This window comes from Grammomys surdaster, unplaced genomic scaffold (genome assembly GCF_004785775.1).
Source record: "Grammomys surdaster isolate TR1022 unplaced genomic scaffold, NIH_TR_1.0 188, whole genome shotgun sequence".
NCBI lineage: Eukaryota > Metazoa > Chordata > Mammalia > Rodentia > Muridae > Grammomys > Grammomys surdaster.
This window is the reverse complement of record NW_021604633.1, coordinates 8,115,372-8,138,768: the sequence shown is the minus strand read 5'-3', so window position 1 is coordinate 8,138,768 and position 23,397 is coordinate 8,115,372. Positions and strand designations below refer to the sequence as shown.

General features: G+C 47.6%; 1 protein-coding gene across 10 annotated transcripts in view; it reads right to left on the bottom strand.

Annotated features, from left to right (window-relative positions):
• Positions 1-23,397, bottom strand: part of Atxn7l1 (ataxin 7 like 1) — a 217,565-nt gene that overhangs the window by 20,358 nt on the left and 173,810 nt on the right. For 8 of the 10 annotated variants that reach the window (XR_003711584.1, XM_028768794.1, XM_028768793.1 and 5 more), the window contains 3 exons: positions 10,612-10,886; positions 7,837-7,919; positions 6,690-6,940 (listed from right to left, as the gene is read on the bottom strand). Coding sequence is in view for 9 of the 10 variants with exons in the window: in XM_028768794.1 (XP_028624627.1) it covers positions 6,690-6,940; positions 7,837-7,919; positions 10,612-10,886 (609 nt within the window). In the remaining variant the exon portion in view is untranslated. Of the gene's footprint in view, positions 1-6,689; positions 6,941-7,836; positions 7,920-10,611; positions 10,887-15,617; positions 15,773-19,506; positions 19,628-23,397 lie in introns of those variants that run through there. The other 2 variants (XM_028768801.1, XM_028768800.1) reach the window with 2 other exon arrangements.

Sequence of the window (23,397 nt, the reverse complement as noted above, 5' to 3'; positions counted from 1 at the left end):
AAGGAAGGAAGGAAGGAAGGAAGGAAGGAAGGAAGGAAGGAAGGAAGGAAGGGAAGACATTCACACACACACACACACACACAAGGAGAATGTTTGCCGTGTAAGTGTAAGGACTTGGGTATGGATCTAGAACTCCTGGGAAAGCTAGGTGTGGTCCTGAGCACATCTGCAAGCCCAGCACCAGCAGTGATGCAGACAGAATGATCACGAGGGATTACTGACTGTCAGTCTTGTAGTAGAACGTAAGCTCCAGGTCTAGCAAGAGATCTGGAGAGCTCCTTCTCTCAAAGGAACAAGGTGGAAAGTAATGAGGAGGTCACTGAAGTACTGGCCTCCAAGTGCCCACACACAGATGCACACTCACAACAAACACACACACACAAACACACACACACTCAATCAAAATAAGTAAACTAAAAGGCAGTCTTATACAAAGTAGAACAAGAAATTTGAAGAAGAAAGTCAATTAAAAGGTCAGAGAAAAATGTCCAACATTCCACTAAGAAGAAGCCAAAGAAAGGAAAATACAGACAACACTGGGGAGAAATGTGTCTAAGCAGCAACAGGAAACCATGAGAGGACAGGACAGGACAAGACAGGACAGGACATGCATTTTCATATTGTTTAGATCTACCAAGTATCCACTTCAAAGAAGAGAAAAAGAGCTACAGAAGGAGAGACAACTGTTCCCTGTGGCACGATGGTGCACTTGAGAGGCAGAAGCAGGAAGATCTCAAGTTCCAAGCCATCCTGGGCTATCCAGTGAGACTCAGTTTCCAATATGTGAAAATAACAAAAACTTAAAAACATTGGAGACATCCCTGAAAACTTTCAGTGCCCCATGCTTTGGAGGTAAAAGCTTGTCTGGGAGTCAGGACGTTAGGCGTCATGGTAGAGACTCCTTGTGCTAGGAGTCATGGGAAACTGTTTTCAAAATTCTGCAGGGAGATGATTTCCAATCCAGTTGTATATTCACAGAGATCATCAAATCAGCATTAAGGTAGAATGACAATGTGCTTGCTGGGTGAAGACTCTAAAACTGATCTCCCATGATCCTCTTCACAGGCAGCTTCTGAAGGAACTACTCCATCAAAGCAAAGGAGCAAGGCAGAGAAGGGAACGCGCAGGGCAGGAGCCAGGAAACAGGCACAGTAAAATGCACCCCACTGGCAGGAGCTGCTGCTGCTGCTTCTGAGTTTCCAGGCACTATTTGATTTTTGAACTGTGAACCTATATAACTTTGATAAAAATGAAGTTTAATTAAAGAACAGATGGTTGAAATACTCAATAGTAAGTCCTGGTTGCCAGGATAAAAGAAGGGAGGAAGTGGGCGGAGGAAATTCCTAGGAAGGAGAGCTTAGTAAGACCCTGTGTTGGCAGAGCTAGCTCTGAACACAGAAACGAGGTGGTCTGTGGACGTATGTGGTTTAAATGCTTTTTTTTTCCTTTGTTTTTGATTTGAGATAAGGTCTCTCTATATACTCCTGGCTTGCCCTGGAACTTACTATTTATGGACCAGGCTGGCCCCCTGCCTCTGTCTCTTGAGTGATGGGATGAAAGGCGTGCATCACCATATCCAGCCAAGAATTACAATTTTGAGACCTAGACTAAATAGTGAATTTGAGGCTAACCTGGGCTATATAGCAAGATCTTTTCTCCTCCCCTCATCAAATAAACAAACAAGTGGAGCTGGAGAGATGGCTCCAGATGCAGAACTCAGGGACAGCAAGACTATGCAATGTGCCAAGAAGAGTCTCCCAATGTACGCCACACATACCCCTGTCCTCAGTCAGCAATTTAGGACCGTCTGCCTGTCTCCACATCACCCCTGGCAGCGTAAGGGCCATTGGGATTAGCCAGTTTATACTTTGGTCCAGATATGTGCAGTCTACAATCCATGGCAACACCCACATTTCACTGGCACCAGTTTCTGCAGCCTAGCTCTCCTTCCCACTAGGAGCTATAGCGTGGCCTGTCATAACCCAGATGGATTCTTTGCTCTCCTGTCCTTTTCAATTGAGTTTAGATATATTTGACTGGGCTAGGACCCATAATCCTTGGCCTCTTTGGGGACAAGAAATGTGTTCACTTAGGGTAGAGGACAAAGAAATGGAGTCAATGGTTGTGCGCTATGATTTCGATGTAGGCCGTTTCCCAAAGGCTCATACCCTGCAAGCTTGACTCCCAGGATGGTGATTTTGAAGTGGTGGAACCTTCCGGTTGTAGTACAAGGGAGATAATTAGGTTTTAAGGGCACCAATTTTTATATACAGGAGGGAGCCTAACCTCTCTCTGGTCTTGTTTCCTTGTTTATACATGTTGTGGTGGTTGAATATTCTTGGCCCATGGTAAATGGTACTATTAGAAGATGTGGCCTTGTTGGAATGGGTGTGGCCCTGTTGGAGGAAGTGTATCACCGTGTAGGTGGGCTTTGAGGTCTCCTAGTGCTCAAGTAAGGACACTACATCAGCTACAACAGCTGCAATTAGGGCTACTACTTGATTTAATTTTCAGTGGTTGACTGTCATTCCTCACGATCCGTCTGTCTTCACCACGGGCCAGAAAGAACACTTAAAGGGAGATGTGGTGGGAACCACACCCCTGCATCTTTCAGGTCCTTAATGGTGGCACTAATTTCTGCAATCCCTCCAGGGAAATGACACTGTTTTTGATTCACTATTTTCTTTGGCAGAAGTAACTCTAAAGACTTCCGTTTAGCTTTTCCGATGATAATAACCCCTAATTCTGGCACCAACTTCTGTCTTAGTTAAGGTTTGATTGCTTGATTGAGTGACCAAGGCAACTCTTACAAAAGCAGACATTCAATTGGGGCTGGCTTAAAGTCTCAGAGGTTCAGTCCCCTATCATTATGGTGGGAAGCATGGCATCGTGCAGGTAGACTTGGTGCTAGAGAAGCTCAGAGTTCCATGTTTTTACAATCCACAGGCAGACAGGAGACTGTCTTCCACAACCAGGAGGGGACTCTCTTCTGCAAAGGGAGGAGCCTGAGCACTAAGAAACCTCAAAGCCCACCTACATGGTGGCACACTTTCTCCAACAAGGCCACATCTCCTAATAGTGCCACTTCCCATGGGCCAAGGGTATGCAAACCACCACACACGTGTTCTCTCTGCAGACAGCACTTTGCCTTTCTGCTGCTCCCCTGTGTATAATGCAGCCAAGAGAGGTGCTATGAGAGGCTGGAGCCATGCTGCTTGGACTTTCTAGTCACTAGAATTGTGAGCCTGATAAAACTATTTTCTTTACACACTGCCCAGCGTCAGATAAATTTTTATAGCAAAACAAAACGGCCACGGTTAGGGACATTTGTGTACGTGCATCACATGTGTGCCCGTTGCCCTTAGGGGACAGAGAGAGAATCAAATTGTCTGGAACTGGAGTTATAGGTTATGAGCTGCCACCTGGGTGCTGAAAACTGAACCGGGTCCTCTGCAAGAGCAGTTAGTGCTGGGAGTGGTAGCATTTACCCTTAATCCCAGCATTTGGGAGGCAGATCTCTGTGAGTTCGAGGCCAACCTGATCTATAGTGCTATGGGCTATGTAGAGAGACCCTGTCTAAAATAAAGAGCAGCAAGTGGCCTAAGTCACTAAGCAATCTCTCTGGTCCCATCACCAAGTGGCTGGACAATTGGAGTCTGGAGGGCATCAGAGCCATGGGTAAGCTTATTTAGTTAGAAAGCACGGAGGTGAGGGTCCTGCTTCGAATCCTGTTACATCTCTTGTTATCTAATTTAAGGGGTAACTCACGGTGTAGTCCAGGCTGGCGTTAGACTCTTGATATCCCAATTATTGAGAGGACAGGTATATGCCACCAAGCCCAACTTGAGTTAGGACTTTCAAACTCTAGACCCAAGTTTCTTTGTTAGCAATCCTTGATAAGAATAGATTGGACTTAAGGTCACTGAAAAGATGAATAAGAGATGAATAATATATCTTACTGTTCTCTATAAAGAACATTCATAATTGCAAGAGAGTTATAAAAATTCCATTCATGTGTGATGTCAGTTTTCATGTTAGTTGTTGGTACTGGTCGAAGGAATGTCTATTATACATCATTAATAGGAGTAAGTACATGTTCTTGAAGGTTTTGTGTGATTTTGATGTTGAATTTTGACCATGCCTTTTCAACCTGACTGCACAGGAGTTCACTAACCTGAGGACGTTGTTCCCACTTTGGAAGAGTCCAGCCCTGCCATGAAGAGTGATTCCCTCACTAACGTTTATCGTAATGAATGTCCTTGTAAAGAAATGCATTTCAAAATGAAGCTTATTCAGGTCTCCTGCTTCCCAAAGAGAACGTAAACACCTGGAGTTTTCTATAAGTGAACAGTCTCCTAAAACACCACAGCACAAGGAATAAAGCTGAGAAGAACCTTAAGGCTTCCCTGCCTGTTCTGGTTTGGCCAGCTAGTCCCCCTACTTCTCTGTTAACTCAGACATCACTGATAAAGAAGGGCCCTGTCAGCTAAAACTTGGGAGAAGTATTTCATGAAAGAGTCATCTAAGTTGGATTTCAGGATACACTCGAGGCACCAGCACTCAGAAGGTGGAGTTAAAATGAGGAGTTTTAAGCTCAGCCTTGTCTCTGTAGAGATGCTGAGGCCAGTCTGGGTTTCATGCCACCCCCCCTTCTCTTCCCACCACAAAAAAGAGCTATCAAACTCATCATGCTTGGGGAATGGTTCAAGAGTCCGTTGTGGTCTGGGGGATGTCGGCCCCGGGTACATATGGCTTCTGGTAGAGGTCAGTCTATTAGTATGAGCTCTGAGTTGTCATGAAAAACAAATGTTCAGTAGCTGCAAAGGACTTGAAAGTCACTCTACACAGTCTGCTCTTACCCACGACTGCGCTTCTCCACTCACTCACGGTCAAGTAAGGACTAAGAGTATCGAGTGGAAAATTATACACATAGGCAGCTCATACATTTGAAGTTCTGAGTAGTGTGATGAGATGCTGAGCGGCGGCTCTGTCCCCTCCAGGTTATGAATCACTGTGGTCAATGTATCCACTTGTTGACCCCATCAGTCCATGAGCAGCCACTTCCAGACCGACTGCAACAGTATAGCAGTATGTGAAATCTAGTAACCTTTGTTTTATTTAATCATGGCCCCAAAGTGCAAGATAAGTAACGCCGCCGATGATTTTGTTACAATATATATTTTACAACGGTTCTATTTTGTTTCATTATTAGTTACCGTGCCCAACTTATAAATTAAATTTTATCACAGGAAAACATGTACAGGAGAAAACATAGTATATGCAAGGGTTGGTTTCATCTGAGGTTTCAAGCATCTACAAAGGGTCTTGGAGAATGGGAAGCTACTGCTTATTTATACAGCTGAAGTCTAGAAGTTTGGAATGGAATTGTCTCCTAGACTCTAAAAGAAGGGTAACACCTTTGGCCGATACCTGGCATTACATTGAGAAGTAATTATAAATGACCTCGCAAAGAAGGGGGTTGCAACAGCACACATGTCTACAGCGATGGAATGTGTGATGGCGGCCATTAACTGAGAAGCTTACACCAACAGGTAAGACTCTCTGTTTCTGAGTGCCCGAGGCTGAACCTGACTCTAACTACAACTGGACTCTGCTGCGGGACTGGGACCACTTTGCCTCAAACTGCAACAGGTAGAGGATCACGGGCAACTGATACCAAAAAAGACCTTTGCTTTAAGAGCCAACAATTCCCTGCTCTTTTTTATGGATGGTCTCTGAAAGCTGGTTTGCTGGTTGAACAATGACCCTTTGGGGCACGTCCATGCATTAAAAAAAACAAAAAACAAAATCAGATAACACCACTATTTATACTTCTTGCTGAATATTATTATTTCCTCTTTATGCCGAGTATGGACATTTGAGTCTTCTCTTGTTTCTGAACTCTAGATTTTTGGAACGCAGAATCCGGTTGCATGTTTCCCTCTGCCCTTGCCTGACAGCACCTTGCATCTGGAGCAAGTCCTCCATAACACTTTCGAATGCGTACAATGAGTTCCTGTTACCTGGAAACCGGTCTCCTGCCCATCAAAGCAAACATTCACAGATCTTAAAGTGTGTGTTTTTTTTAAATCCAAATAGACTGTAATTCTGTTTCCTGTCTTTTTTTTTTTTCCTTTCCATTCAGTGCAACCAAGTAAAACCCCAAACAGGTGGCTCAGGGTCAATAGCACCAGCGAGCCCTTTATCCTGACCATAGGTAAGTGGCGAAAATAAGTCGTAAGAAGGTGTGACAAGTGGGCAAGCGGTCCCCGGGAGCTTATAAGTTATTCTAACTACTTGTCTATCCAGGCTTCCCCTTTCTGCCCCAGAAGTCTTCAAAATAACATAAAAACCCAGGCAGCCTGGAAGTTTCCTGGTGCTTGAAGTGCCAATCTTCCAGCGTTTATTTCCAGCTCACTGTGGCTCTGTAAAAACACACGGTCTGATAAAAAAAAGTCTGCTAGGAAAGCTGACGACTACAGCAGGAAAATCTGTTGAGTGCCCCTTGGCAGTAGCAGTCATGGGCTGAGCCCCTTAGGCGCAGAATCGTATCTAAACTTCACAGAGCCTTAGGAGGTTGGAGTAAAAGATCTGATCAAAGAACAGGCAGGCCACACACAAAACAGCTGGCAAGGAGGAGAGGGCCCGGACTAAAGGTTGGGGCTGCTTCGACGCCCATGCCGACTTACCTGGGAAGTACAGAGTTGAGTGGCCTGGATTTTGGTGGGGATGCTACTTTTGGCTCTGCCACCGTGCTCCCGGAAGATCCTTGCAGAGCGTCAGGAGTGGGTCCAGGCGGGTTCGGAAGTATCTCCTTAGCGGAAGTCAGAAGGTGCTCTTTCGCTTCTTTCTCCCGCGACTTGGCTTTGTGCTCCGCCAGGAGGAGGTCAAATTGCTTTTTCCGGCCTGGGACAGCTCTCCGATGGCTCAGCGAGTGTGTCTAAGGAGAAGAGACATGAGAAGCACAGCCTCTTTGATCAGCACATACACCTGCTTCCCCAAGGCCTGCATTTCCGAAATTGCAACCATAGGCATTTAAAGGTGCTTGAAAAAGTCAACTTCAAGGCAACAGCTCCCGTTCTGAGGCTGGAAAGAGGCAGAGACCGCTCGAACGCAACCATGCCCTACACTCCAGGTGTTAAGAAGCCAAGGCTTCCTCCAGACAAATGGCATGAGACAGCTTCTGCGCAGAACCCAGGACAGCCTCGGATGAAAGTCACCCGCGAGGGAAAGCTAAAGTCAATCCAGGTGTGGGTAGAAGGCTCCAGTTGGCCCATGCATTCAGGGCCACCAGGCAGACAGGGACATAGCCTGGATCCCAAGAGGCGCTAGAAGGACAGGAGGAAACCTGGGGCTTGAGGCTACCCAGTAGCGGAGGCCTGGGGTCCGCCTGTCCCCTGGTCACCCCGAGTGGCTAGATCAGAGCGCAGTATCGCATCCTCCCCTCCGGGCTGCCTTTCTGGGCGCTGCCGCCGCCGCCGCCGTTCCTGCATACATTAAAACGTAGCAGGCTTTAGAACCGCCTGTGAGTGCCTATAAATACAATTTACTGTCTGGCCTCCCAAGTAACACGGGAAGCCTAGGGTGGTTTTTTTTTCTTTCTTTTTTTTTTTTCCTCTCTCTCTCTCTCTCACTCTCTCTCCCCCTTAAAAAGCCAGTCAGATTGAGGCAAGCTCTGTGCTACCATGGACAGAGAAGAAAGCCATTTCCCTTACAAAGAACAGCTGGAGGTCATGTCGAGGTTCCACACCCTGCCGTGTGCAGAGAGTGGCATGCAAACATTTCGACAAAGGCCCCAGCAAGAGCAGGAAGTATTTTTTATGGAAAGAGAAATACCTTGCAGGTGAGGGATCTTGTGCAAGGTTTCTTTGTCTCGGGATCCAATACTCCACAGTGTTTATTTGGGTCAAATTCTCTCTCTGGTTTAAGAAACAAACAAAAAATGTAAGAAAAAAAAGGAGACTAAATAGGATTTGGCATTAAGACTACATTTTTTTAAAAAAATGCACATATGCACCAACAAGTGTGACGTTGTCAGGCGATTTTTTTTCCTTTTTTTTTTCTTCTCCCAACCAGCTGCTAAAATGTTTCAAGAACCACTTTGGGGGAAAATAGTGCTCCCCTCTGAACCCAGACTTTCTGAGTCTGGTACAGGGCAGCATAGAGAAAAGGGTGAGAGCAGGGGGCAAGAGGGTTAAGACCATGGTGTTTACAAATGCTTTATTTTACATAAAATAGTCCCACAGGTCCCTGGTGCTTTGTACATAGTGGCTGCAGAGCAGATAGTGTCACCTGAGACCTAAAGATGCTGCCTTCCTTCCTTCGAAGGGTGCCTGGAGAATCCATGTATGTCCCCAGCCCCACCTCTGCCTTCCTGGTTTATCCATTTAAGTGGGAACGTGTTCACTGACTTGTCAGGGTGGCCTTTCCTATGCTTTACAAAGCCCTTGGTGACGGTTTTCCATGCAGCCTCATAGGTCCTTTCCCTGAACTGGAATTGGCAGTGCTGCAGGCAGGGTCAGGAGAAAGTGTGGCTACTGCTCCTCTGTGGGACTGAACTTGAAGGCACAAGGAACACAGGCTGCTAACCTTACACTCGCTTTGCCTGTATCCCCGGTCCAGACACTGCACAGGAAGATAAGACAGGACATGCTGGCCTAAGAGATGAAGAATGACTGGGAGAGGGAGGGCTTTCCCCGTGTCCTTCTTACTGCCTGGAGTGTTGGTTGCTTCCATGGAAATGACTGCTAACTGTTCTTCTGATGCCTCCTGCCTCTTCATCCCTTTGGGGATTACTAAAAATGCTTACCACACCTGCAAAATGTGGGAGTGTGCATCAACCTTCCAAGGACCCTCAGGCTTTCGGAAAGTCTGTGCCGTCTCTGGTAGGCACCAGCAAACACCTGAGTCCTGTAGAGCAGGAATCCCACACCTCTCTGGGTACAAAGGGTGGCAACATTTAATGGTAGAGAGGGGGTGATTAGGAAGGGTGCCAGGTCTCAAGAAATGTGAGGTGTCTGTAAGGGCCTTCATGGCAGCGAACTGAGAGAGTTCCTTGGCCAGAAACTATCAGCATTTGCTGGTGTAAACTTGAAGCATAAAAAATAAGACTGGGGGGTCAGGCTGCAAGGGAAGCTGTGTACAAACTGTCACCCAGCCCAGGGCCATCAAAATGCCTCTCTTCCTTCCTCTACAGAGAGCTCTGTCCAGCAGGCAGTGAGTGAGTGGATGCCAGGCGCCTGGATACCTGCTGTGGAGGTCTCTTTCACTTTGGTCTACCAGACTCAGGTCTGTGCCCAGATACACACCAGCACCTCACGATGGAACTGAATGGGGTTTTGACTAGGGACGGGAGTTGGCTGTTGAATGTGTGGGAGAGGTAGAAACTAGCAAAGGACCCATTGAGACAAGATAACCCACAAAACACAAAGTACCCCTGCCCCGCTTCAGATAAAGGTACAGGCTGGAAGAAGCCAAGGTAGTATTATTGCATCAATAAGAGACCCATAGCCTCTGGACACTGCATAGGCAGACCCCCCCCACCCCCACCCCACCCTATCCACTGGGATGAACACTCCATTTGGGAAGACAGCTAGCAATGAAGGACTTGGTCCATAAAGTGATGCCTCACCAGGTTCTCCATCCATTACTTTGGATGAACAGGACTTGGAGAGAGGTACACAGCTGTTTCATTTGAATGCTTTTGGGTAGGGCCCAAGTACTTTTAATACATAACTTTAAAATGCAAATATAAGACAGAAAATCCAATTAAATATGAAGTAGAATATAAAAATTACTCACACCTTGGGTGCTTAAAAACCATGCCTGATGCAGAAGATCAATTCTCTCTCTCAAGGATGGCTTTCTCTGTACTTTGTTTTTCCTAGTTACCATTACAGAGAGCCCATGGTGTGTGCAGGAGCTATGAAACCCATAGCTTCCGGTCATTTGGAGAAAGCAGAACAAGCCAGATCTAGTTCTACAACAGACCCAAAGCAAACATCCTCCTTTAAGACAGCAACTGTCACCTCTGAGTGGCAATATGTCTTGTTCAGGGGGCTGAGCAGGGACCCGAGAGACCTCCCCATACCCCAATATGCTATGCTGGTCCGTAAGCTCCCAATGGGAACTCCAGCCTGGCTATAAGGGAGAAGCCAACCACAGTTCCAACTGAAGAATCAACCCAGACAGCCAGGAGGCCAAAGGGCAGAGGTTACAGTTCCCCATGCAGCACAGTCGCTGATTGGGTTGTTCTACCCAGCATGCCATGAGCTATCAGCTGTCCCATGGATAGTCCTCCTTCTCAGCAGCTGTGTCAGTATGGCCACTAGGCCCACAAGACCCTTGGAGTCTACAACTGTTGGTTGGTACAGAAAGCCCCGTTTCCTGGACTTCTAGGATAGCTTCAGCCAAATTCAAAACTTGGCTGGGGGACCTTATCTGCGTTGGGGGAATGAGAGCACCATCTCCCTGGTACTTTCAGGTGCTGGTCCTGCTTTCACCACTGTTTAAACCAAACAGCTGTTCCGCTCTACGAACACATCACTGGTTACAGATGGACTCAGTTTGTAGTCTTACCATGAGCCAGACTCTAACCACAGTGATACATACCTGAAAGTCTCCGGTAAGGCTTGTTGCTGTTTTTGGTGCCATTTGGGTGCTTCTTGTCTATGGTGGCTGACAGAATCCCCTTGCCATTTAAGATCTTCTCTGGTGAAGGTGGCACTGACTTGGACATCAAGGTGGGCTTAATTAAAGGTGGGGTGGAGACGGCAGAGGAGGAGGAAGTGGCTGCAGTAGTGGTTGTAGAGTTCATTTTGACATTGGCACCATCTGCCTTCACTAGGTTAGGAATTTTCTCTAAACTGACTACGGGAACTGGAACGCTGAAAAATAAAGGAACACACATGCACGGCTGCCTTCTTTGATAGATCCGGTCCACCGAGGAGCTACACCCGCTTATCGTTACCACAACACTTCCTTATCACTTATTTATGCTCCTCCTGCAAGCGAGCAGCGTGATTCCCCGTTTTGATGGGAGGGAGATCTGTACCGAGTAAAGGACCAACAGGGGGTGAGAGGCTGGCATGGTGCCCGGGGTGGATAAGAGCAGACTGATTACCTCCCAGGCTGGCTGTCCCCATGGATCCTCTGATTCTGCCCCCCTCTCAGGCCCTCTATGTGTTTCTCTCTGACACAGCACCTTGGGCAAAACAAGGCCACCACTGTGAAGCCCAGGAAGACAGGTTGTCTGTGCCCTGCAGACAGCCTGCCACTGTGGAAGCGGGTCCCCCTCCCCATTCTCCTGCTTGTGAGAGTCTCCCCACCCCAGCCCCATCCGGGCCTGACATCTGCTTAGCTCTCGAGCACTGACAGGCTCACACCACACGGAGCATGGCTGCAGTCCAGCGAGGGGCACGTCATGCTGTGGGAGGGCTTCTGGATCGTGCTCACATCCCAAGGATGGGCTCAAATTGAGTGAGCCGCCGTGTACCATTATCCAATATTCCATTTTAGGCAGCTAGTTATGTAAATAGGCAATTCTCCAGACTGGCAGGTGAGAGGATGAATTTTAAGAAGGTGAGAGCACAAAGGTGTGCATTCACTCTTCAGAATCTGTCACCTTCGCCCCACTCCCCTGCTAGTTCCCAGTAACGGATGTGCATTTGATTTCGGCTGCTCTTTAATGCAGGGAGGACCCTGTGTCTGGGGGTGGGGGTGGGGGAATGTGTCTCGGCATCTTGAAAGATGAGATGAATAAGTTTTGCTTTGGTCTCTGAACCAGGTTCCCTTTTCTCCTGGCAGGAGGGTAGGCTGCTAACACTTCGGTTCCCCAATCATCTTTGAGCTGAGAGTGGAGATGGCTTAGCTGTTTGAATGCCAAATGATAGCGAATATGGCTCTCGCATGCCTGCAGACAATGTAGGGCATGAAAGAGAGGCTGTTTTTTTGGCAGGGAAGAATCCTATCTGTCCACACGGCTGGCTCTCGCTTCTCTAAGGCATGTTCACAGATCATTTCTTTGATCAAGTTGTTCACGAAATTATTTCAGCAACTCGTCATTCCCTGCCACCCTTCTGATTTTGAAACAGGACCACAGACATTAGTCATAGGTCTTTGCCAGTGGGCACACAGTGGTAGAACCAGCTGGGGCTGAACATTTTAGACTTTCCCCTTGGGCCATGTGTTTTCTTGGCCTGCAGAAAGTTGCCTTGGGATTTCAAGTTGGTGCAAAGGGAAATGGGAATAGTGGCAAGCAAGGGCTCTGGCTGATTCTACCCCTGATCAGAATGTTGGAGTCACAGGGATGGGGCTAAACTGTTGTTCTTGTCTGTTCAGTGGCGACTCTCTAAGTGCTCACTTGTTAATTGCTGAAGAGCAGCCCCAGAAACTCTCTTAGGTGGGAGTGTGCTAAGAAACCATATAGACACCCAATGGTGAAATCAACACACAGGTCTGCCATGGTTTGAACGCATCCCTCAACGTCTGTTTAGAAACTTAAAACTCCAGATTCATATGCTGATAGTATTTAGAGGGGGGTGGTGTCTTCAAAAAATAATTAGAATTAGATGAAGTCCTGTGTGTGTGTGTGTGTGTGTGTGTGTCTGTCTGTCTGTCTGTCTGTCTACAATGGGACTGGTAGTTTTGTAGTAAGAGGAATTGAGAGCTGAGCTCTCTGTCTTCCTGGTCCTCATCTGCCACCATGCTTGCTGCGCCTCAGGAAGAAGGTCCTCACCAGACGACAGCACTTTGTTATCGGATCCCTGAGCATTCTCACTGTGTGATGTCCTTTCTGCTCTTTATAAAATCACCCAGTTTGTGGTATTTTGTCATAGAAGCAGAAAACATACTGAGAATATAAATAGACACCACGGTGGCAGAATGCAACGCTATGGGAAAATTATGAAATATAATCCTTCTCAACTCATTTCTTCAACTCAAAAAAAAAAAAAAAAGCACAGATTACAGAAATCAGGGCCTTTCTTTTCCCCCTTTGAGAAATCGTCTCAAGTAGTCCAGGCTGGCCTTGAACTTTCGAAGCAGCCAAAGCTGGCCTTGAACTCCTAATCATCCTGCCTCCACTTCTCAAGGGCTGGAATTACAGGCTTTTCACAAGCCTCCTGGTTTAGAAGTGAGGTCTTGAGGAGGTGTCTGTACACTCTCTTGTTCATGGCAGTATTATTTGTGACAGCCAGAAGGCGGAAGCAAATGAAATGGCTATTAATACAACATATGGATGTCTAATCTATAGCTTTCTGAAGGAAGGAAATTCTGACACATGACTGGACCTTGAGAACAGTATGCTGAGTAAAACAAACCACTTGTAAAAGGACAAGCAAAGGTTCCCACTTACACAAGGCACCCACAGTAGCTATAGTCACACAGACAGAAAGCAGAACAGTGAGTGTGGGGGGAGGGATGGGGAAGGGGAGGGGGCACGACCTATGCCTGAAATCTCAGTTTTGCAAGATGAAAAGATGCTATACATTGGGTGTGAAACAGTGTGATTATACTCAACACTACTGTACATTTAAAAATGGTTAAGATGGTAACTTTTATTTTATACGTTTTACCACTCTTTTTAAAAAATACCAAGTAACAACTTCACAAGTTGCAAAACTAAATTGTACTTCAGTAACCCCTTGAGTATGCATATGTGTATATATACATATATCTTGTATATGCACATCTATTACATGCATACATATTATATATACATTGTGTATATGTAGAGAGATAGATTACACACACACTCATGCCATATTACTTCACAAAAGGAAATGAGGACTTTCAAGTTGCAGACCTGGTTCTTACTGCAGAAGCATGGCAGAGTACACAGAAGGCCTCCAGTTTCTGCTAGAAGTGCTCCTGACTTCAACAGAGCGATGTCTGGAATGGGACAGTCAGGAACGATTGGCCCGTGTCCCCCAGGCTCACAGTGCACTCTGCATGGCTCCTCTAGAGTCAAAGGTTGTTGTTAAATGTGTTCTGCGAGGCAGCCATGTGCACACAGGTGCACCGAGCTGACATTACAGCCAACACAGCAGCTAACTCATGGTGTATGCTTCCTAACTTCCTAACTGCACCCCAGCCGGCCTACTTCCTACTCTCTTATTTGATCCCCTAGTGTGGACTTTCTTCTACTGCCCATTATTTTCTGTATCATTGATCCTTCTAGAACATCAGTTGGACTCTGATACCAATACCCACAGGCAGGATCTAGAGATGGAATCCACCGGCAACATGAAGAATGGAAAATGCTGGGCAAAAGAACCCCATAGAGAATTCTAGAGGCCTCATGAGTCATAAGGGAGCTAGCCACCAAACAAATATCCTGGCTGTTAGGTGACCAGGCCCCCATTGTCAGCAGAAGAAAGAGAAGGGGATAAAATCTTTGCAACAGGAATTCTGAGAACTCACCAGCTAGAGCAAAGAATTACTTTGCACATGGGAGCTGTCCCTGGTACTTTTCCTGGGTTGCTGTTCTCTCCAGTAAAAGCTGTGGGCTTCTCTCAAGTGACCAAGCCTGAGAAGGGGAGGTGGGGGAAAGTCTATGACAGTGGGATAGTGAGAAGGATCAGAAATACCTTGAGGGGTGAGGGTGGGGGGCTCACATGCTTGACATCCCTACACTCACCACAGTAGTAATTCTAGCCAGACTCCTTTCTCTGCTATTACTGGCCCAAGACCCTAAAGTGCTGGACAAAGGACATAAGTGAGGATGGTGCCACACAGTGACAGACAACTGACCCCAAGCACTCCGTCTTCTTTAGAGAAGAGAGAGAGTTGGCAAATGCTTAACGCTCCTCCTCCTCCCACCCTTACATGCTGCCACCAGTGCAGGAGTGTGCTGTCACAGCAAGCCACCAGCTCAGAACTGCCTTCTGCGGCTCTCCTCCACAGTGTCCACACTTCCCTACCACCACCTTCCTGGGTAGTAATGTGTCAGCCTCGGGGAGACAATGTAGTGTGGCTCCTTTGGGTGGTGGTAAGCCCTGGAGTACATACAGGTTTAAATTTTTTTTTCCCTCTGTTTGCAAAGAAGCCAAATCTTCCCACCCTGATTTCACAGAGTGGTCAACTCCCGTCGTCTCTGTGTGCCACTGCAGCAAGGGAAACTCTTACGTGTGGTGAGGAGTTGGGAGGAGCTGGTTAGGTGGCAACACCCAGAACACAGACTGGCAAGGAACTTGTGTGTGTGTGTGTGTGTGTGTGTGTGTGTGTGTGTGTAGGAGATACACAAGCCTGGCTGGGAAGGGAGCCAAAAGTCCCCCCCCCCAAGTCCTTTCCCTTCCATCTCGAGGGATGGGTACTTCCTCTGTTCTCATCCTTCATTGCATTTACAAGCTCACTACTATCCTCCTTTTGAGGTGCTATCTTTAAAAAGGAGAGAGGAGCCCCTGTGAAGCCCCTGCTGCTTTCAAAATGGCTGTTTTGTGGGCTTGGCAAGAACTCTTTCAGGGAGACCAGGGCTGCAGCTCCTTCCGGCTGTGTCAAAGATGTTGGGAGCGCCATTATCGTCTTGCTATGTCTGTGCCTCCTCTCAGGCCTGGGAAGGCATTGCAGTGTGGAGATGGGCCCTCCCTCAACCCCTGGTACCACAGGGAAGTGTCTACCTTCTGTTTCTCTTGTGCTGCTTTGGTTCCCCATGTCTTCTTCCTGTGTGCTTGGCCTGTCTGAATTGATCTTTCTAGACCAAGGCAGGTCTTCTGGCTTTAAGAAAAATGGTTCTCTTGGCATCAAGCAGATTCCCCTCCCTGCCCAGTGATGTCTGCAAAAAGAGCAGAGGTGGAGAATCATGATGGTGTCATTGTGAGAGTCACTACCGGGCTGCAGGGCCAGCTGCCCCCTGCCGGCCACGTTTTCATGCTGGTCAAGACTTACTCTTCTATAGTCAACAGATATGCCTGAAGAAAACGGTTCGGAAAGTCTGTAGGTTTGCGAAAATTATCGCCAGCCTTTCTCCACTTAACAAATAGGGTAAAGACAGATTTGACAGACAGGAGTGTGAGGACATATGGTATTTGTGCTGTGGGTTATGTGTCTGATGTGAATTCGAGGCTGTCTGATCTCTTCCACCGCTTCATTTGACATGCCTGTATGAGAGGCCTGGCACAGTTTGGAGAGTCTCTGGTTTATTAGCAGACCCCCTGATAGGCCATCTCACTTAGCCTCCTTTCCTTCCAAGTGGTAGTGGCATTAAATCATCCTGATAAAAAGGAATTTAGCTCTTTTAACATACTCCCAGAGTAGGAATTCTACTTGGCTCTTAGAGATGCACTGAGGGGTTGGGGAAAGGCTGCCACCAGGAAATCATTTCTGTTTGGAGTCCTTGAAGTTGAAGAAATACTAGGGACAGTCTGGCAGGTTTAAGAATCAGGTGGCCACTAAGAATCGATATAAAGAACAACCAGAGACTCCTGTTCTGCTATGACAGATACAGTAGGCACTGGATACACCCCGATGAATGGGTAATCCCCCTTTACCCTGCCTTTTGAGGCATCTGGGAAAATGTTCAAGAAACCAACTTGTAACTACCTTTAGCAAACCAAAAAGGAAGATCTCTAACCACAGGGCCTGTAAATAAGAACTAGGCTGATCTAATACTCTCTTATGGCAGAGAGGTGAAAAAGGCAACACCATCCACCATCACTCTCTGCATGGTCTGGACTCTCTCCCACGCAACACACCCTCGGTAAACTGAGAAATGTGGTCAGACCACAGGGCTGCTGGGGGTGCGTCAGTGGTCCTGGCAGCAGAGTGGCTGGCAGGATGCAGAACATGTGGAAAGCTCACCAAACGCCCACTGTTGGCCAAGAGGAGTACAACATCTTCACCAGTAATGGACCATGGGCTACAAGGCTTGGCCTCTTAACAACATTGCAAAGGTGATGAGTCATAGAGAGTGATGTGAGATTCCCCGCCCCCCAGACAGGTTAGAGATATGTGGGTGAACATGGGAATTTGAGTAAGCTGACTCTGCTGACTTATAGAAAGTGGTCAGAAGCAGGGGCTGAGGAGAAAGCCCAGTTGGTAAAGCACTTGCTGTGTAAGTCTGAGCACCTAAATTTGATGTACATGCATATAGAAGGTTGGCTGTGGTGGAACATGCCTGTGATCCAATTTCAGGACAACTTGGAACAGGATCTATCTGTGGGGCTCACTAGCCAACCAGCATAGCCTACACAGTGAGTCTCAGGCCAATAAGAGACCTCGTCTCAAGACAAAACCAGGTGGATGCCACCTGATAGATAACACCTCACATTGGCCTCCATATGTACATTCATTAGCTCGTGCACGCGTGTGCACACACACACACACACACCAGAAACATCATCCAGACATACAAAATGATCAGGAACAAATACCAAACATTAGGGAGGAAAAGTGGGGCTGAACTGAGGGTCTGTGCCTTGCCAATCGATATTCTGGAAAATTCACTGACTGTGGAGGTATCCTGCCCCTGAATCCACGGCTGGATGCTTTCTGGTCAGGGCATAATGACAATGTGTGCACCTTCCTGGCTTTAGGGTCTCAGCAAGCTCCTGTGGACTTCGGTCCTTCTGATTGGGCAACAAGACTAGGGCCTGGCTAGTGAGTAAGCCTAGGTTTTAGCTCTTCCCTCCTTCCTTGGTGGGAAAGATCTGACTAACTTATCTCAGCCCCACGGGCCTGCCTCAGTTTCCTTATCAGCGAAAGGAAGACATGACATTTGAAATGATTAAACAAGGTACTAGGCAAGGAGGTTATTTGGGCACGAAGCACAGCCTCAAGGTTGAAGTGAAACGGAAGGAGAGGGAACAACACCATTCATTCTCTCATGGGCCCTTCTGTGGTGTATGCCATAGTCGCCATCAGAAACCTTTTGCTTCTTCTGTCTTTAGGGGGTGGGGTGGATGTGGGGGGCAGCAGACAGGTGGCTTCCAAATTCACCCAGAGAAGACCAATCCTGGGAATACAGTGAAGAGGAAAAACAGAAGGGAACAAGCCATCCCATACTCAGGGTCCCCCTATCCATGGCTTTGTATCCTGCTTCTTAATCCCTAGGCACTGCCAGGCTTGGGTGAGTCACCACAGCTTACATCTGGATGGGGCTTTCTGGAAGCAAAGTAAGCAGGAAGCCCAGCCTACTCTCATAAGACAATTCCTGTGGGGACTCTAATGTTCCCAGGGACCTTGTTTTCTGGGGGAGGCTATCTGTGCACTTCTAGGCTGTTCAACAGGATGAAGGGGGCCCTGTTCTCTATAATTTTCTCTTATTCTGGACTTCTAAGGGTGTGGAGTTTAGAAAGGAGTACCCAGCACCACCAGGAGACCAGGGAGTGCTAAGTATTCCTGGAGGGCCCGAGTACCCCAGGATTGTGGAAGAGTCAGCAAGCTGGATGAGTATAGTAGGGCATCTGATGGTGTACAGGCTACCCTTGGGAACAGCTGTGGGTACAATGGGCTTCAGGGCCATTCAAGGTTTTCAAGGACAGCTCCAGACCCTACCAAGTGCTCCATGCACTGCCCATAACTAAGAACCACAGACACACAATTCAGATGGCTAGCCTTCAAGGTTCACATCATAAAGGCCACAGAGGGTGGGGTTAGGTGGATTCTGGATGAGTCCCTGGCAATGGCTTAGAGCTGGCTATACTCAGGAGCAGCCAGTGGGAACACTTCCTTTTGTGGCCACCAGAGGTCACTGGCTCCCAGGATTGGAGCTATAAGATGTCCTTTCAGAGAGCCTGTTACCTGTGTGCCAGAGCATTAATGTCTCCTCCAGCCCCAGTGCCAATTCAGCCCCAGGAGAGGGATGGGGATTCCCTAAAGAACGTCTTCCATGTCCCTGTCAGGGAGGGATGAGAGCAGACACCTGAAATGACCCTGGGAACCCTTTAAGGAGTCACTCTGAACACAGTGAGGAAATGGCCGGGGACTGCGACCAGCTGCTCCCATTTACTTCAGAAAAGAACAAACACATTCAGAACAAACACTTCCATTCATTCCTTTTCATTCATATTCTCTCTGTCTCTGTAGGCAAACAACTGAAATCCACTGCTGGGTTCTGAGCAGCACAGTGTGTGTGTGTGTGTGTGTGTGTGTGTGTGTGTGTGTGTGCCTGTGTGAATGTGCGAGTGCATGTATGCATGTGGGGAGGGGATGTCTGTGTGTGTGCATGCATGTTCATGTGTACATGTGTGTGAGTGTGTGTGTGCGTTTGAATGTGTATGCGAGTGTGAGTGTGAGTGAGTGTGTGTGTGTGTGTGTGTCTGTCTGTCTGTCTGTCTGTAGGGAGGGTATATACTGGAAAGGCAAAGATTTCACAGCCTGCATGGACACCCTGCTACGACTCCCTGTGGCTTCTGGGAATCAACCCCTGACTCATGCCAGGACCAGGCTAGAAGAGCTAAGCCCCAAGTCTCTCCCACAGGCATCTGGCTAGATCCTCTCCATGAAGCACCGGGAAGACATCCAGGACACATGAACTCCCACATGTCCCCTCTCTCCCAGAAGACTCACCTCCCATTTCCAAGCATTTTGGGAGGGGCCGTCTGAAAAGAGGGAGCCCCTCCCCCACCATGCTGTAGGGTGTGCACGGGGAGGCCAGGAGCCTGCTGGTTTTTCTTCTGCTTTGGCTCATTTTCCTTCTGGAACAGCAGGCTCATCTCCTGCATTTTTAATAGTGGAGCATATTTAGCATTCAACACACACTTGCAGGTTGATAAGGCCCAAGGAGAAGGCAACAAGCCATCCATGGGAGGAAAATCTTTTTCCGACTCTTCCCTGCCTCCTGCCCACATCAGCCAACATCAGTGGAACCTAGTTTCCTATCGACTCGCCAGGCCTGGCTGTGGTGGGAAGGGACAACGGCTGAGAAAGGTATCCTGGATGACAGTCACTCTGCCAGAGCCTGGTCCCTGGCAGAACAGAGACTCATAAAAAAGGATGAAATGGTCGGTGTGGCTCAAAAGGTCAAACAGTCATAGTTTCCTCTTTCTTTCTGGAGATGGGGTCTTGCTCAGGCTCAAGTCATCTTCCCTCCTCAGAATCCTGAATGCTGGAATTACGGGCTCATGTGCTGGGACTATGGATATATTCCCAGTTGTCTTTGGCCCAGGAACTAAATCATTTATCCATCTCCCTGTGTCACTGTGGACTACAGGGACATTAGCCAGGGACTCTGTCCATTCTGACTTCCTCAGGAGTGATCTCCAATGGGCAGTTAAACTAGAGAAAAGGGCTCAGAGAGCTTCAGGTGAAGGACTAACAGACTGCTATGTAATTCTCAGGCAGTTCGAAGGAGACAGATTTAATGGCGTGGGAATGCTATCTTCCTCTTCCCCCCCTTTCCTCTTCCTCTTTCTTTCTTGTAATGCTGGTGACCAAAGCCTCCTGCATGTTAGACACATTATTGTTGAGTTCCTCCCCTAACCTATTTCAGGGACAGATTCTTGCTAAGTTGTCCAATCTGGCTTTGAACTCACTCTGGAGCCCTGGCAGAACTTGAACTTTGAATCCTCCTGCCCCGGACTCACAAGTACCTGAGCTTACAGGCCTGTACTACCACACCTGGCTCCTCCTCACCATGTCTCACCTTCTCCTCACTGTATGTGTGCACACTTGCATGGTACAAGGTCTGTTTGGAGGTTTACAACTTTGTAGAGCTACTTCTGAGGACAGAACTCAGGTCACCAAGCTTGTGGCAAGCATTTTACCTGCTAGTCCATCTCACGAGCCTTCCCCTTACTTCTTTTAAAAATTTCTATGTTCATTTGACTATTTATTTTTGAGGCAGTGTCTCACTATGCAGCCCTGGCTGGCCTGAGACTCACTCTACAGACACAGACAGCCTGTGCCTCCAAAGCACTGGGTCTAAACACATGGGCTACCAAGTCCAGCCTTCCCTTTCTTTTTAAAATGTTTCCCCCTCCCTAGGTCATAGAAAGGGCAAAATCATACAAGTGCAGACTGTCCAACTTAGTGTGAAAATACCCAGAGATCAGCCTGACTCAGAGGTGCTGGTAATAGGCAAGCATTCAAACCTGAACTACTTGTGAAAGGATATCCTGACACCCTCTGTCAAACTCCTTGTCAAGTCTGCCAACCCTATAGGCAGGCAATCTTGTGTGCTTCTGTGGCCTTACAGGTCAATTAAGAACTCATTTGGAAAGGGACCTTTGACTGGACATTCTCTACTATTTCCCTGCTGTTTGCACTACAGGTCCAGAACACCAGGCTAACACAATTAAGAACCCAATGTTCCTTCCCCTTCACAAGAGACCAGCCAAAGCACTTGCAAATCCAACACCCGACTCTGGGTCACACTCAGAAACACAACAAGGTCTGAGCTCTCTGACAGCAGCCTCTGGTGACTACTCAGCTCGTGTGGTGGCTGCGCTCTCGAGCTGGGAATGGAATCCTTAAATATTTAAATTCACAACAATCTTAAAATAAGAAACTGGATTCAGTTTATGACAGAGTTTAAGTGTGTTTGGGACCACTTGAGTTTGCAACTCCGTCAGACAGTTTCTAGTTCTTAAAGGCATCTGGCAATGGGGTAAATGTTCCTGTACACTTAGATGTGCCTTAAAGGTAAAAGATGCACAGGACTGCAACAACTGGGGGTGGGATGCGGTGACTCTGCGTACAGCTACGTGAACTAGCTTACTAATTGTATGTTGAAATGATAATATTGTGGCTGTATCAGGTTAAAGAAAATATATAGTAGAAAATTAATTTCATAGTTTTTTTTTTTCCAAGGTGGCTGACACTTTAGAATGAGACACAGGGCACACACTGCATTTCCATTGGATACTGCTAGTCTAAACACTTCTCGACAGAAGGTCACTGCCTTCGGGAAATCACACGGTCCCCTTCAATGGACCCATCTGGTTCTGTGTGACATTCAGTTCAAGAAGTGTTAGTCACGGTGGCCCCTTGTTTGCACAACTGCCAACAGGCCACCATGCTGGGGGCACCACTGTAAACCCCTGAGCAGGAGGAACGGGGGAAGTGGAATGTAGGGTGGAACATAAACAGAGAGCATCATGGGAGAGGGCATCACAGGCAAAGATGATATGGCACGGGCTGAGAGCAGATGGCAGTGTGTCGGGTGGCTGGCCAGGGGGAAGTAGATGAGAAAGAACTAAGGACAAAGTGACCAGTGAAGAGGTGATAAGAATGACTCTGACTTGGACCAGGAAGAGGGGGACAGAATGCAGCAGGAAGAACAGTTAGGCTAAGCAGGCCCGATTTTGGAGACTCTCCTTCCTGTCCCATTTCCAACAGCCCTATCTTTGCCCTTCATTCTTTTCTCAACACATCCCTTCTGGGGAGGTCCTGCCTGTACCCACGGTGTCAACGTCCTGTCTATGTGGACGACTCTCATACCTCTGTTTGAGCCCTACCTCTCTCTTGACCCCAGGGTCTAAACATCCAGTGCTCGCCACCTACTTCTTTGCAGGTATTCTCAGACAGAACACACAGATTCTGATGGGGCTGGCTCTCTTCTGCTTGAGGAAGTGGCAGAAATGGTGACCTAGCCATCCAAGTCTGAAATACCACCATCATCCTAACTCCTCCCCCGTGGTCCAGTGGCGTGTACACGGGCCCTCACTCATGAGTCCACTTTCATGGGCGTGCCACCTCCTCAACGCGCCACCGCCTTGAACTCAGGCTCTTACTGTACCTCACTTGGACTTTGTGGAAATAGCCTTACTCTTCTCAATGCTCCCAGAATGTTCTCCCAGCCTTCCTTGATACTGCTGCCGGCCGGCCGGGGAGACTTTGCTGCTGAAGACTGCTCTTTTAATCCTCTAGGTCATTTTTCGGTGGTCCTGAGTTTGCTGCACTCAGTGGGACTTCATGTCTCCTTGGATTCAGAGCCTACCTCTCCTCCTGTGCAAATACTTCTGTCCATTCTCCTTATGGGCAAATGCTTCTGCCCAATCTAAGCCCTTTCCCTAATGATATCATTCCCACCTGCTTAAGAAATATTTTTTTTCTTTTTATTGTGACAAAACAGACATAACATAAAATCATGTCCTGAGCTCTGTTTTCTGTGTCCAGCTCCTTACTACAGACATCTCTGGCTTAGGACCTTAACTTAGGACTTTTGACTTTATGATACGTACTCACTGGCAACTGTATTTTCTTTGGTTTGGGGGTGCTGGGGGCTGAACCCAGGCCCTCATGCATGGGGTACTCACACTATCCCATCAAACTGCAACACCAGCCCAGAAATTTTGACCTTTCCCTAGGCTAGCCATCTGTGTACAGTATTCTTTTACAGTACTGGGCCATGGCTTGGGCTGTAGCAAGTGGTCAGACCCACAGCTGATCATATATAAACTAGTCTCTCTCTCTCTCTCTCTCTCTCTCTCTCTCTCTCTCTCTCTCTCTCTCTCTCTC